Source organism: Equus caballus, chromosome 16 (genome assembly GCF_041296265.1).
Source record: "Equus caballus isolate H_3958 breed thoroughbred chromosome 16, TB-T2T, whole genome shotgun sequence".
In the NCBI taxonomy this organism is placed as follows: domain Eukaryota; kingdom Metazoa; phylum Chordata; class Mammalia; order Perissodactyla; family Equidae; genus Equus; species Equus caballus.
In genome coordinates this window covers 41,246,882-41,261,545 of record NC_091699.1, presented here as the reverse complement: position 1 = coordinate 41,261,545, position 14,664 = coordinate 41,246,882, and the positions used below count along the sequence as shown (strand labels likewise).

The 14,664-nt window shown below is 53.4% G+C and overlaps 1 protein-coding gene across 8 annotated transcripts in view; it reads right to left on the bottom strand.

Annotated features, from left to right (window-relative positions):
- Positions 1-1,870: 1,870 nt before the first annotated feature.
- Positions 1,871-14,664, bottom strand: part of FAM3D (FAM3 metabolism regulating signaling molecule D) — a 37,163-nt gene continuing 24,369 nt past the window's right edge. For 4 of the 8 annotated variants that reach the window (XM_001488820.7, XM_023620177.2, XM_070238745.1 and 1 more), the window contains exons 6-10: positions 13,689-13,747; positions 10,520-10,570; positions 6,384-6,468; positions 5,550-5,676; positions 1,871-2,338 (exon numbers count right to left, since the gene is read on the bottom strand). In XM_001488820.7, the coding sequence (XP_001488870.4) occupies positions 2,249-2,338; positions 5,550-5,676; positions 6,384-6,468; positions 10,520-10,570; positions 13,689-13,747 (412 nt within the window). In that variant the 3' untranslated portion in view covers positions 1,871-2,248. Of the gene's footprint in view, positions 2,339-5,549; positions 5,677-6,383; positions 6,469-10,519; positions 10,571-10,988; positions 11,173-13,688; positions 13,748-14,664 lie in introns of all 8 variants that reach the window. The other 4 variants (XR_011427268.1, XR_011427267.1, XR_011427269.1 and 1 more) reach the window with 2 other exon arrangements.

Below are 14,664 nucleotides of genomic sequence, written 5' to 3'. Positions count from 1 at the left end.
CATACAAAGGTGTTTATGGTAATAATGGGTATTTCCTGCCACCTTCGTTCCCAGAGCGAGTATCTGGCCAGATGTTTTTTCCAATACTGTATTCATATTCTTTCTCTTCTTTGACAACTTTTAGTAATGTGGATATTTTATCACATTTAATGCCCACAGGCTCCTAAGAGACTGATACACTCCCCCATTTCTTAAAGGGGAGCTAAGGCTCAGAGAGGTGACATGACTTGCTCACCCAGCTGGTAGGTGGCAGGGCCCGTGCTCAGAGCCTGGCCTGGCTGCCTTTCTGTTCAGCCTCACGGCCTGAGATGGGTGACTTAGGTAACAAGGGTGGAACAGAAGTGAGTCAGCTAAGAGGACAGGAGAGGCTTGGTTAGGGTCCTGGGCCTGCAGAAGCACCCATGCAGCTTGACTTGCTAGTCGTGGGGGTTGGGAGGGAACAGCCTTGGGCTTCAGCAGCAGCCCTTTGTCAGCACTGATGTCAGGTGTGGGCAGAGGCCCTGCCACTTAGAACAAAATGGGAGGAGTGGAACACACTCATTTGCTTACATAAAGCTGCCAGGCATTTTACTGATGTGTGTGTCCGCATAAGTAGTTAGCTGGACTCCCCCTTTATCCTGAGAGCAGATCTGTGGTGGTGGGGAGGAGGGGTTGTGGAACTGGCCGGGGGGTCGACTGGCTGGGCGCCTTCTTCTGATTTCTGCAGCCCAGCCTGCTGGAAGCTGTCCCATCAGGCTTTGAATATGCATCTCGACCCCTCCAACTGCAGCCCAGGTCCCAGCCCCCATGGCCCCTGGTTGAAGGTTCCCATCCTCTGTCCTCCTCCCCACCCCAGGCCTCTTGGCACATTTGAAGCCCTGCCTGTTCCCAGGGCTTGGGGACCGTGAGCCCCACGCTGCTGGTGTGCCCAGGACCTGAGCTCCTGCTGTCCTGCCGCTCAGAGCATCTGCACTTGGGGCACGGGTGTCTCCTCCACGAGCCTCCAGTCTCTCTGGCACACACTCCAGGCGCCGAGGACCAGTGCTTTCTACTCCCAGGCCCCCTCCCAGGCAGGGCCTTAGTCCCAAGTACCCTGGGCCTCACCACTGCAGTGGGCTCCAGTGGCTGGTGTCGACGTCTCCTGGCTGAGGACTCACTGTGGAGCCACACATGGCTGCTCTTCCCTATGCAGGGCAGACGAGAAGCGCCCAGCAATTCACATCAGCCCAGTGCTGGCAGCCCTCGAGTCGTGACTGACGGGAGTTTGTGCACAAACCCCAGCTCCCTCACCCCTGACGGAGATACTGCTCTGGTGCGCGTCTACACTGATTCCCAGGGCTTCCCTGTGGGATTAAGCTCCACTCCCCCACAGCCATATTTGAGTTGACAGCACCCCCTTTATAGGCTGCCTTCCCTTCCCTGTCTTCCTTACTCATCCCCCTACTGGTGTTTTCTAGAATCACTTCCCAAATAAATCTCAGGGGCTGCTCCTGGGGAGCCCACACAAACACAACCAGGATGTTTCCCCTGAAGCCTGCCTTAGAGTCTGGCTGTTCTTTCCAGTGTGTCTCAGATCTCCCCGCTGCCTCCACCTCTCCAGCTCTGGATTTTCTCCGGCTCTCATTCAAACAGCAGGTGAGGACAACAGTCTCTGCATCCTGTTCTCTGGCTCCCTCTGTTCCTGGGAGTCTTACAGCTCACACTGGGAACCTAGGATCCTTTCATGCCTAAATGAAATCCCTATGAAAGCAACCTCCTTTGTTGAAAGCTGCCTGGAACCAGGTGCCCGAGGTTGTCACCGACCTGTCTGAACTTGTGCCCCAAGCAAACCCAGCCTAGACCAATTTGATCCCAGGGAGGAATCCTGCACACAGAGTGTTTGGAAAGCTCATTCAAAACCAGCAAAAATAAAATTTAATTGTCCTCAGGTGTGGGCAGTCTGTCCTTCCTCGGGGGCGACAGTCAGCAGTCCCTGAGGGAAAGCATGCCTGTTCTCTCCACAGACAGTTGGCCCCAGAAGGACCCTCTGAGGCCGGCCACCCCCGGGAAGGATGCCTCAGCCCATGGGAGGGTTTGTTTCTGAAGAGGGGAAGCGCACGGAGTGTGCGAGGACCCCCACTCAGCACTGTCCACGCTGCTGCTCCTGCTCCCTTCTCCTCCTCTGCCATCCGTCAGCTCCTGCCGGTCCAGCCCACAGCAACCCCGGGTCTGACTCGTAAGTCAGGCAGCAGCTTCTTCAGGCCCTGGCCCAGGAAGAGCCACAGCCGCCCTAAAATACCTTCCTGGGCACACAGCCCTCCAGCTCTAGCAGCTCCGGCCAGCCCTCATATTTGTTCGTGTTTGGGTCGTTCTTTAAGAACTAGAAGGGAGAGAAGAGAGAGAAACACTGATGATGGGGGAGGCTGATTAAGATTCAAACCTGCGTTTTCATTGTGCTTTGAAACCTAAATGCTTTCAGTCGCTTTATCCGCACTTCAGGCCTGTGGGGAGGGGTGGTGTTGGATAGTACTAACCCATTCCACAGATGGGGAAACTGAAGCTCAGAGGAGCTGCGACTTGCCCACAGTTTCAGAGATGGGATCAGAGCCCAGTCACTGCCTGTCATGCCTGGGTTGGGGGGAGGGGGTGATGGGCATGAAGCATGTGGGGTGGAGTAGAGAACTTTAGCCCCTCTCCCAGATTCCCTATCAGCCCCTCCAGGACATCTCAAATAATAGTAATAATAATAATAACAACAACAATAAAAAGAAGCATCCTAGCAATTCGTGAGTGCTTGCTCTATGCCAGGCACAAAGGGTCTTATGTATTTAATCCTCACAATAGCCCTAAGAAGTGTAGACTATTATCACCCCAATCTACAGAGAGGGAGAGAGGGCCAAAGTACCTGCCTGTGGGCACCCAGTTGGTAAGCGGTGGAACCACTGTGTAATATTAATTAATATTAATAACAAATATATAAAGAGAATAAAATCAGTTAAGATTATGTTTAAAATGCTCAGCCTTAGTTTATGGAAGAAGAAATGTAAAGGGCAAAATCCACCGGTGGAATAATTTTGCCTAACCCTTAGGAAGAAAAAATAAACTGTAGATGTTGCTTCCCTAAATCCCAGTTTCCCACGTGTGGGAACAAAAGACACGATGGTTTTAATCACGGTGTGGTCCTTCGTTCATTTTTGGGTGGAGGGTCCCAGTCAGCTGATCATAAACATCAAAGAAAAGGTGGGGCTGACTTTCCTCTACTTATGTGCTTCCTCTTGGCTGTCTGGGCCCAGTTTTGAAGGGTCTGGAAGCTCCGCTTTAGGGAAGAACAGCATTGGCTCTGCCAGTGCAGCCTCAAGCCTCTTCTCGGAGACTCCTGCCCCCACCTCCCTCACGGCCGGTCCAGAGCCTGTGGCCCTGCCCTCTGTGTTCTCCACCCAGAGGGTATGAACAGAGGGCCCTCACCTTTTCTCTTCTCCTCTAGCACGAGCTACTTTGTACTATTAATTACCTGAATATACATTTTCTCTTAGAAACATACACATAAAACCAAGCCAACATTTTCCAGACATGGCGAAAACCCTTGTGGCCCACTGTGGGCCCTGTTCCCTGGAGCACACGGCTTCTTTTTTTTTTTTGCTTGAGGAAGATTCGTCCTGAGCTTACATCTGTGCCAGTCGTCCTCTGTTTTATATGTGGGTTGCCACCACAGCATGGCTGAGGAGTGGTGTAGGTCTGCACCTGGGATCCGAACCCACTAACCCGGGCTGCCAAAGTGGAGTGCCCTGAACTTAACCACTAGGCCACAGGGCCAGCAGCAGCACACTGGACTCTGTCCCTTCTCTGCCCCCCACAGCCCATCTGTCTCCAGGCTGCTGTATCTCCTGTCTAATTATTGCATTGGCCTCCTCCTCTCCACCTTCTGACTTGCCCCCCTTCCATAGTGTTCTCCATGCTCAGCCAGGCAGGCTGTTCTAGAAGCGTCAGGACAGGGAGTCTTTGAGGAGACAGCAGACCTGGAGGAGGAATGCATCCACCTCACTGAGTGGTTCTGAGACCCCAGCAAGGTGGCTAAGACGGCTCCAGGTCTCCGCCCGGTTCCTCGTCTGTGAGAAGGGATGATAATCGTACCTACTTCACTGGGATTGTTAAATCAGCCCTTGCACGTAACGTGCTCAGCTGTGCCCACATGCAGCAAGCTCGCGAATATAGGGGTCCTGCCTTGTCTGCGGTTCACTGAGGCCCGGAAGCAGATGGGCCTCGTCTGACGTGTCATCGGAAGGTCAGTAGCAGCCTAACTCACCTCACTTGATCTCATCTTGCGGGCACTGTGTCATCTCACGTCATCACAAGAAGGGTGAGCACAGTACAGGAAATATTTTGAGACAGAGAGGGGGACCACATTCGTGTAACATTTATTACAGTGTATTGTTATAGTTGATCTATTTTATGTTATTGATGTTAATCTCTTACTGTACCTAATTTATAAATTAACCTTTATCATAGGTATGTCCGTATAGGAAAAAATACAGTATATATAGGGTTTGGTACTATCTGTGGTTTCAGGCGTCCAGGGGGGTCTTGGAATGTATCCCCCAGGGATAAGGGGAGACTGCTGTACTAGTCTTTCTTATTATCAGTCTGCTCTTGTCACTCTCCTGCTTCAGCCTCCCATGGCTCCCACTGCCTTCAGGACAGAGTCCACTCTCCTCAGGGGTCCTATATGTCCCATCATTGACCCTTAGCTCCCTGTCTTGGGATCTGGACAGAGCTGAATGTTCTTGGCCAGGAACCAGCCTACTTCATGCCCAGAAAGGCCTGGCCAGTTCTCCCAGGTTTTGGAACTGCTCTGAGCTGAGGAAGCACAGATGGGGACTGTCCTGGACAGGGGGAGAAGGTACGGCACCTCTCTGGGTGTCCACAACCCTCCGTGGACTCCCCATTCCTCCTGTGAGTGCTCCTCAAAGTCCACCTGCCAGACCCCCTCTGCTGGGGCCACCCCTGGGTAGTGACTGTGGAGCCCCATATTATGGACCCCTCCTGACTCCTTCCACATGCTCAGGGGGGGTCTCCCATGTTCCATTCTTGGTGCAAGTTCACCCGTTCCACAGGGAACTTAAGAGGGGCCTCTGAGCTCCCCTAGTCCAAATCCTCCCCTTTACAGGTGGGGAGATTGAGCCCCGGGGGAAGAAGGGGCTTGGGTAAGGTCGCAGCTGGGATTCGAAGCCAGGCACCCTGCCCCTGCTCTGGGGTCCTCTCCCTACACCATGCAGGCTTCATCCTTAGGTCCCTTTCTCTTTCTCCAGGCCTCACTTTCCTTTCATCCTTCTTTTCTCCTTTTCCTTCTCTGTTTTGGTGCTTATCTATGGATCTGTACATCTATACATGACCCACCTCCTTGCAGAATGGTCAAGGCTGCTTCCTGCTGGGGGAGTAGCCAGTCGGGCCACCCTCACCTCTGGGGTGGATGACAGCCAGGTGGCCCTGCCCATACTGCCCCGTGTGTCCTTCCCAAGCCACCCCAGTCCTTGTCCATCTGTCCCTCGTGCCCCTCCCTCTTCACTGGGGCGGGGAGGCCGCCAGGAACCCACCTGCTCAAAGGGGCTTTTACTCTTGAGGTCTTTGGCCCCCAAGAAGACCCAGCTGTCCCGGAAGCCCAGCTGCTTTGCGTAGGAACTGCCCAAGTTGGAGAAGAGATTCCTGATTTCATCATTCATTCTGTAGAGGACCAGAGGGGCCGGTGAGGCGGCGGGACGGGAGAAGGGGGAGCTCCTCACGTGCTCGGCCGCCTCCATGAGTGCAGCTGACGAGCTGAGCCGCGCTCAAGAGGAGCAGGTGGAGCGACCAGGACTCCTCCAGGAGCCACTTGGAGTGGCTGAACAAGTATGAAAACAGTTTTGCTTCTGCTTACAAATCCAATACGTGTTCATTGGAAAATATGGAACATCACAAAGTAAAAAATACTTACAGTCTCACTGCCTTGACATAAGCACTGGAAAATTTTAATATATTTCCTTCATGTCTTTCTCCCCCATGCACCCAAGGGTCATACCAAGGCTTTTGTAACCTGCTTTCTTTTTCCTCGCTTAACACTAAAGGGTAAGCATTCTTCCACATCCTTAAATATTTTCTACATCATCATTTTTAATGTAGTGTATCCTCATATATATATATATATATATATATATATAATATGTCATATATCATCATTTGTCATGATTTCTGTAACTAGCCGGTTATTATCGGACATGGGAGTGTGTCTAGTTTTTCACGGTTGTAACCAAGGCTGTGAGGAACCTCCTAGAGCATCTCTTTGTACACTTGTCTGGTTATTTCCTTAGGAGTTGCCACAAGATGGGCATGGGAATTTGGAAGTATTTGGTACCCTTCACCCCATTGCCTGTCAGGTGAGGGTTCCCACTTACTTGGTCCCTGGATCATCGTAGGAGGCCACCAACACCAGCACGCCCTCTTGGATTTCTTTAAGGAATTTCACCAGGGCCGTAGGTTCTAGTGGAGGAGGAAAAACAAGGTGCTGGTCATTTAGGGGAAAGACTGCTGGTCCTTCTCATTCTCTCCTCCTGCAATAATGACCCAGGTGCGGCCTGGGCAGGCAGACACTGAGCTCCATCTGAAGTTTGGGAGCCAGCAGGTGGCGGCATCCTGGGGTGGAGCTCCCCACAGCACTTGTTGTGGGGGAGAGCAAAGTGCACAGAGTGAGGGCATCCTCATTCAGGTGGTCTTGGGCAGGGGTGTTCTGGAATTGGAAAGTTCCCCAGAGGATTCTGACGTGCAGCAGGTGAGAACGACTGGTCTAAGGGCCCTTGGGGACCTACCCCAGGGGACAGAGCACAAACATCTCTCCAGGGTTCTGGGCTCTTTGCACACCCCTCTGCTGCTCCCTTCCACACTGGTTAAGATACACCCAGCTTGTCTGTGTTGACTTTAGGGGGTACTCCCTTTGGGCCACAGGCAACTCAGGTCACTGAGAGAAAACACTAGCCTCCTTCAATCTCCAGCTTATGTCAAGGAGCAAGGCTCCCTTTGCATCTTTAAGGCCTCCCTGCCCTTGTGAAGCCTCTGCATTTAACAGAGAGCAGCCTAGGGGTAGCACCTGGGAGAGGCGTGGTCAGCATGTGGCTCACTTCAAGGATGCTGATTTGTTTCTGTTGTGCTTATTTTTATGGTCACCTTCTCTGCATAAAAAGTGATAATGGCTTTCTACTTAGGGCAGTGATATAATTTCCTTTTAAGATATATTTATGGGGCCGGCCCCGTGGCCGAGTGGTTAAGTTCACACGCTCCGCTTTGGTGGCCCAGGGTTTCACTGGTTCAGATTCTGGGCGTGGACATGGCACCACTCATCAGGCCATGCTGAGGTGGTGTCCCACATAGCACAACCAGAGGCACTCACAACTAGAATATACAACTATGTACTGGTGGGCTTTGGGGAGAAGAAGACCAAAAAAGGAAGATTGGCAACAGATGTTAGCTCAGGTGCAAATAAAAAAAAAAGATATATTTACTTAGGTTTAAAAAAGTGAGGTGATTTAAAGCAAAATACCAGTGATACAGATGGTACTCTGGCTATGGTGTAACTTGTGCAGGGGGCTATTGAACAGTTGAGGAAGTATGGACCAGATTGGCCTGTGAGCAAAGCAGGGGTTATATCTGTCAAACGAGGATGATTAATAGCCCTGCTCATAGCATTTTTGTAAAGACCAAAGTGACAATAACTGGGCATACAGTAAGTGCACTATAATGGAATTACAATGATTAGCAGGATTGGCTACATAATTTTCAGGGCCCAGTGCAAAATGAAAATATGGGGCCTTTTGTTAAAAAGTTATTAAGAATTTTAAGATGGCGAAGACAGAACATCAAACCAAACATGAGTTTCCTCTAAGCACAGGGTCCTGTGCAACTTCCCCACCCACAGGCCACATGCCCAGGAAGCTGCCCTGATTCTTAGCATCTGTGGGGATCCCTTGGATCTAGGGGAAGAATCAAATCCCACAGGCAAGGCCTGCCACCAGCCAGCTCAGTAACAGAGAGGCCCCCAGCGGCTCTGTTGGTGAAATGGCCTTGAACTCTTGAGACAAAAGAAGGGGCTCTGAGAGGACCATTAACTTGTTTGAGCCCTCAGCAGATATCAAGATCTGGCTCTTATCTGGGATGGACAGTGGATGTTTGGGAAAAATGAAGTGTGCCTTCTGTTAATTATCATCTCGCTTTAACTAGTCATCGTCTTCTTTTGTCTCCTGTGGGAAGGAGCAACTTGTTCTCAGAATGGTTCTGTTCCTGGTTCCCCATGGTTACATCCAAGTTCATAATAAGGCATTATGAAACTTGGTTTCATCTTTTTAATTATTTTTTTCCCTTTTCATTCTGACAGATGACCTCTTTGCTTCCGAATCATGTGGCTGGAATGAGGGAGGAGGGAAGGGGAGGGAGGAGACTAATGAGCTCCCCTGGGCCCCTCCCACCAAGGACTACAGGTTATCATTTAACCCTCACATCAATCTATCTCATGAAGTGGACACTTTGGTTACCTATACTTTACAGATAACAAAACTGAGGTTCACGAGGTGTCACCTGCCTCAGGTCACACAGCCTGAAGTCTCTGACTCCAGAGACTGGACCTTTTCCATAAACCTGACCCCAGGCCTCCCTGGATATCTGCAGCATCCTGGACAGAGAGCACATGAAGGCCTCTGACCCTTGGTCCATGACCTGCCCTCCTTTTCTCACCCCTGTCTCCTTTCCCAGCCTGCACCAAGAGGGGCCTTGCTCACCTGCCTGTGGACACCCTAGTCTGCCTGTTCAAGCTCTGTCAGTGCCACCCTCCCCTGCAGTAACAGCCATCCCCTGGCCTCCCCTCGGTCCTCAGGGTGTGTCTGCAGCGTGGGGAGCACACCTGGAAGAGGTCTGTGTGGGCCCTGCTGCAGGCTCCAGGTTGGTTCATCCTCTGGCCCTGCAGACCTCACCCCTGAGCGGGGCCCTCTGAAGGCCTGGGCCCAGGACAGGGGCCCAGCTCCTGTCTCTAAGGTGGTGTTAGAGATCACCTTCCAGACATTCCCTGGCTGTGGCTTCCGGGCAGCAGCTTCCCATTTCCCATGTCTCAGCCCCCGCTTTGTTGGCAAAGCCAAGAGGGCTGCCTGCTCTCTGCCGCCGGGTGGCCCTCTCCCCTCTTGGGCTCGCATGTTTATGTGGGTGCAGCGAGGTGGGCTTTCCTTGGAGAGGGAGACAAAGATGAGGGGTTCGGGGCAGAAGGAAGCCAGCTGACTGACAGCAGCAGGGCCCCTTCCACTTTGTGAGGGGCTGCCCGGGCTGAGTGGTCACATGCTCAGTGCCCTGTGATGCCCGATCCCAGAGCTGGCCCTGTGATCTCAGGGACATAGGAGGGAAACTGAGTCGAGTTGGGCTCTGAGAAGGGGGCTGAGCCCAGTTCATCTGTCCTGATGGAAATCAGTCCTTGCAGGGCCCAGACCTCTGCCGTCTGCCAAGGGCTGCCCTGCTGAGGTTTCACTCCTTGTTGAGGCACCCATGTCGGAAGGGAGGCTGGGTTGCCATACTGGGGTGGCATACCGGGGCATGGGGTGGCATACTGGGCCCGAGACTGATTCCACTACATTTTGGAAGTTGTCAGGAGTGACAGGTGAGAGTCCCGCTCACCCACTGCTTTGCCAGGCGGCTTGTGGACGAGGGAGGAAGCCGCTGTCTGGGCCTCCTGCCCCGGTAGGTCAGTGCTCTGTTGCTGGGCTGCACTCAGGGCAAGGGGCACAGTGATTTCCTAAGGTATGGCCTTGTGGACAGAGAAGCTCAGAGAGCATGTCTGTGCAGAGAGAGAAGAGAAGACATCTGCAGAAGGGTGCAGAGAGCTTGGAGCCTCAGAGCTGCCCTTTCTGGGCCTCAGGAGGCCTTGTCCTTTCCTTGGGCCCCCTAGTGACCCTGTGGCCTTAAAATAAAATGCTGTTTACACGGCAGAGCAAACTGGGCCATACGCCCTCGTCCTTAGCACTTCAGTGCACATGTGCCTGGCCTCCCACTGCCAGCATCAGCATTTCTATGCTGAAGCTGTTCTCTGGCCTCCAGGTCCTCCTTTGTGCCGTGGGGCAGGCCAGAAGTGTGGGAAGTGCCAAGGAATTAGGGGTGGGAGCACCCAGCTCCCTTGCCTCCTGGGATCTCTCTAAGGCCTGTGTTTGACACTGGCTCCCGAGTTCCAATTGCCCACAGCGTTCAATGACTTGATAACACACTGTCCTGGTGGCCTTCCTTTCCCTGTCTCCCTTCCCCACTCCCAACTGACATTTCCTCACCTCACCCCCTCCCAAATAAAACAGTGCACTGAATCCTTGTCTCAGGCCCTGGATCTGGGAGAGCCCAATAAGACAGGAGAAAGGAGTTTCAGAGGCAGCAGGACGCCCTTCAACCCCTACTCTGCCTCTTTCTGGTAGTCTCCGTGAAAACAAGAGCCAAGGGCCCCACACCGCGATAGCTCCTCTGCCACAGGAAGGAGCTCAGCCCACCCCTCAACCTCAGTGCCAGCAGAGGGGCCTACCTCCAGAGTACATGTCGAAAGAGCTCTCTCTCTGCACTGTCCCCGTGCTTCCTAAGGGAGAAGAGCACAGAACTGTTATTTCCTGTAGCATGGCATTCTGCCTGTCATTTTTTGGAAAATGGCTACTTTGTAGTCTAAGGTCTAAAAATAGACTAATAATGGAATAAAATCAGGTTCTGTAGAAAGCAGGCAGGACTAAAGTAGGTGCCGAATAACACTTGGGCTGATCTGAGAGGCACAAGTACATAAAGGTGGGTGGGGGGGAGAGGGTCTCTGGAATCGAATGGAATCCAACCAATCTGGGTCTGTGCTCTGCCTTGCCACTTCCTAATGCACGACTTAGTATTTGGACCTCAATTTTTCCGTCTGTACAATGGACTGTGGGAACTAAAAGAGATGTAAGCATGCAGGATAAATTTTAGCTGCCAAATAGTAATAAAAAAACGACAGTCTTCATCATTTTTCCCACCTAAATAGGAAATCTGCATTTTGAGTCCTCCAACTCTTGAAGGCAAAGGCATTTGTGCCGGGCTGAACGGTCCTCCGGGTCCCGAGTCCAGTCATCTGAATTGTGTTTGTGGGTTTTGCAAAGGGTCCAAGTTCCACGTGGAACCGGTGTGCAGGAGCAAAGTCGCAGTTCTCCCGCGCCGCCACTAGATGGGGGTGTTGCAGAGGGGATCGCAGCTCTATTTTCACCGTCGCGCCCCGCCCCCCGTACTGCGGGTTGTGGATTCCTGGCAGGTGGAGACAGCTACCCGGGTAGGAGCAGCTGTCCTGCTGGGTGGGGGCAGGCTCACATTGCAACCCCTTCCCAATTCTTGCCGCCACTAGTGTCCAAGCCCCTTGAGGCATTTCACCTGGAGCCCTTGGAAGGGGTCTGTAAACCCATGACACTGCTCTCATGACGGTGTGCGTTTGCGGATTCTTCTAGAATTAGGGGGAGGAGGTGTAGTCTGAACAGTTTCTCAAAGGAATCTCTGTCCCTCTAAAGGGTTAAGGACCACCAGTCTTTAGCGATCTCTTTGTTGTTCTGGCCTGTTACAGATGAGGACCCTGAGGCTCCAAGCGTGCTCTGTTAGACTTTGCACAGCTGCCATGCAGGACGCGCTGCACACATGCTCAGAGACATTTCTAGTCTAGGGAGGCCTTTAGCGGAGTGATTAAAGCCTGGAGTCAGCCAGATCCGGGTTCAAATCTAGATGATTCTGTTGGCTGTGTATTCTTGGGCAAGTCCCTTAACCTCTCTGAGCCTCCATTTCTTACCTGGAAAATGGGGATCCTGAGCATGGCTCCATTCTAACATCGTGATAAGGTTAAATGAAATAGCTAGCGTACAATAAATGCTCAATAAATGTTAGCTCTTAGCATTACTGGTCCTTGTTTTTATCTTTGGGCTTTGAGAGGGGTGGGGAAGGAGGCCCTAGCGTGAGCCCCTCTCATGGGAGAACATTCAGAGGTCTTCTCTGGGGGTAGCTATGTGAAGGAAGATGAAGCCAGCAGGGTGCAGCCACGTCAGCTGCAGCTGGAGCCCTTTGCTGCCCTCCCCGCCAGCGGTGAGTGGAGATTGACAGTCGATGCGGAGTGAGTCTCTGACGGCCTTCTGGGGTCTGGCATGCCCGGAAGAGTGCTCTGAGACCTGTCTGGGCCCCAGCATGCCCTCCCTCCAGGGAGGGGCCACCATCGGAGTGACTCGGCCTTGCTCTCTCCTCAAGACTTCGGAGGAGCCACCGCTCGGCCTCTTGCCCCTCCAGGAGCCTGCTGCTTCCCGGGGCCCCCAGGAAGTTGGCCAGGGCTGCCCTCCATCCCCCTCCATCTGGGCTCCATCTTGGTTCCAGGCCTTGACCTCTCCCCTGACCCAGTGGGATTTCTTGGCAGAGGGGCAATGGCTCCTCTAGGAGCAAGGGACCAGGTTCCAGTCCTACCCTGTCACTTACTATGTGGTCATGCCACTTGCAAGCTTGACCTTTTCCCTCCTGAGCATCCTTTGTGCCCTTTTCCCATCTGCTGTAACCTTTGTTCCAGGAAGTGGCTCTTCGATTCTTAGATCCAGGGAAATGGCCCCTCTTCCCCATCTAAGAGTGGAGGGCAGGGGGTCTTGGCTGGGGCCAGACCACCTGGTCCTTCCTCAGCTCCTGAGTACTCGCTCCCTCCTGAAGCGTGCGCCTGTCTCACGCTTGGCCTGCAGTCGGCCCCCTGGGCACCACCCACTGGAGATGCAGCCTCAGTGAGACTGTGGGCCTCCCCCGGGTCTCCCTGCCTCCAGCCTCCCTACTCCAACCTGGAGGGAGGTTTCTGGATTGCAGGCTGGGCCCTCAGGCCCTGCTCCAAGCCTTTCTGAGGCTCCCTGCCGTGCTCTGCTTCAAGCCCACTCTTCTTAGCAGGACACCGAGCCCCTCATCCTCTGCCCGTGTGGGCCCCCCCAGCCTTACTGCTCACCACTGTCTGCTTCCGTGTTGCAGCCAGAGAGGCCTCTGTGGGCCCCCAAACCCTTCTCCCCGCTCCTCCTCTCCTTGCACAGTGTAGCCCCTGCCTGGAGGGAGACCCCCCTTTTCTCCTGGCCACTCCCTACTGCTTTCAGGCCTCAGTGGACCATTCCCTCCCTCTGGACGCCTCACCTGACTAGACCCCCCCCCCCCCCCCCCCGCTCTAGGTCTCGATCCCAGAGCCGTGCCTCCTTCTCCGCTGTGGATGCTGACCACATTCAATTGCTTGTGAACTTCCTGGACTCTGGGGCCCATCCTTCTAGTTCACAGCAGACCCCCAGCACCCTGTACGGGGCCTGGCCCCCAGCAGCTGCTATTGATATTTGTTGAATGAATGAACGTAGGCATGCTCTCAGTTGGTGGGCCCACACTGTCATTGGTTGTCCCCTGGTTTCATGTGTGTTGGTTTGGGCTGGGGTGGCCTTGAGGATGGGGTCAGGTTTCATAGGAGAAGTATACTCTGCCAGGATAGGTACATGCGGCAGGGGCCTGGCCAGGACTGCAGGCAGGACTGGCTCTGTTAGAACTTCTGTGCCCGCAGACCAGCCGGGCCTCCTCTCCTGAGCTGCAGGTGACCCTGGGCATGTGGCAGGAGCTGAGCTGATGTCGGCTGAGTGGATGCCCAGCTCCCTCCCGCTGTGCCTGAGAGCCTGGGGGGGCTGTCTGGGGGAGGACCAGCAACTCACCGTTCACCAGGGCAATGTTCAGCCCTCTGCCCACATTGTTTTTCACAGGACTCATGATCCTGAAGAAGAAGAAGAAGAAAAACAGAATACAACAGCCAGTCCTGAGTGTAGAGTGAACACTGCTTTCGAGATTCTGGAACTCGGAGAGAGCCCACACGAGGCAGAAGCATCAGGAAACCCACGGAATAATCTGGGCCATCTGTTGTCTCCTGGAAACGAGTCGGGGGCTGGATTCTCCGAGGAGTCTCTCCAGGCATGTCTGGACCAGAACAGTCTGTTCAGAGCAGAGGGACGGTCCCTGCCTGGGGCTCTGAGGTGTTGGAGGTGGAGCCAGCCCGCCTCCCCAGGCCACAAGGAAGGCAGAATCTGGAAAGTTGCTGCCATCCTGCGGTGTCTGGGATCCTCACCTGGAGCCCAGTTGTGTTCCTGCCTGCCCAGCATCCGCACCCCCATCTTCTGGTGTTCCTTGGGAAAACTGACCTCCTCTGTCACAGGCCAGGTGGTTCTCAGGACTGACCTCTCTCCTAGGCCTGGACAAGCAGAGCATCCTCTACCCCTGGCCACAGTGACAGGGCCAGGCATGGTCATGTGACCCAGGCCAGCCAAGGAGACCCAGTCTTGGGACTTTTGCAGGGATAGTTAAGGTAGGAAAGCTTTCTTCCCAGTGAGGTGCTAGACTTGGCTACTCTCTCAACCCAGCTGATGGCCTCCCTCCTTCACCACATAAAGAAGTCCATTATAGGTAGAAAAAACTGAATCTACTGACAGGAAAGCAGAGCTGAAGATGGTGTGAGAGGGAGTCCTGACCACATATTTGAACCTCTGGATTCAGCTGGTCCTGAAGCCCACTGTCTCTGACCTTTTGGGTATGTGAACCAATAAGTTCCCTTTTTTGACTAAGTACGTTGGAGTTAGGTTCAGAATCCTGACTAAAACCCCTGTCTCTGGCTTCTTTTGTAGAATGAACTTGCTGTCC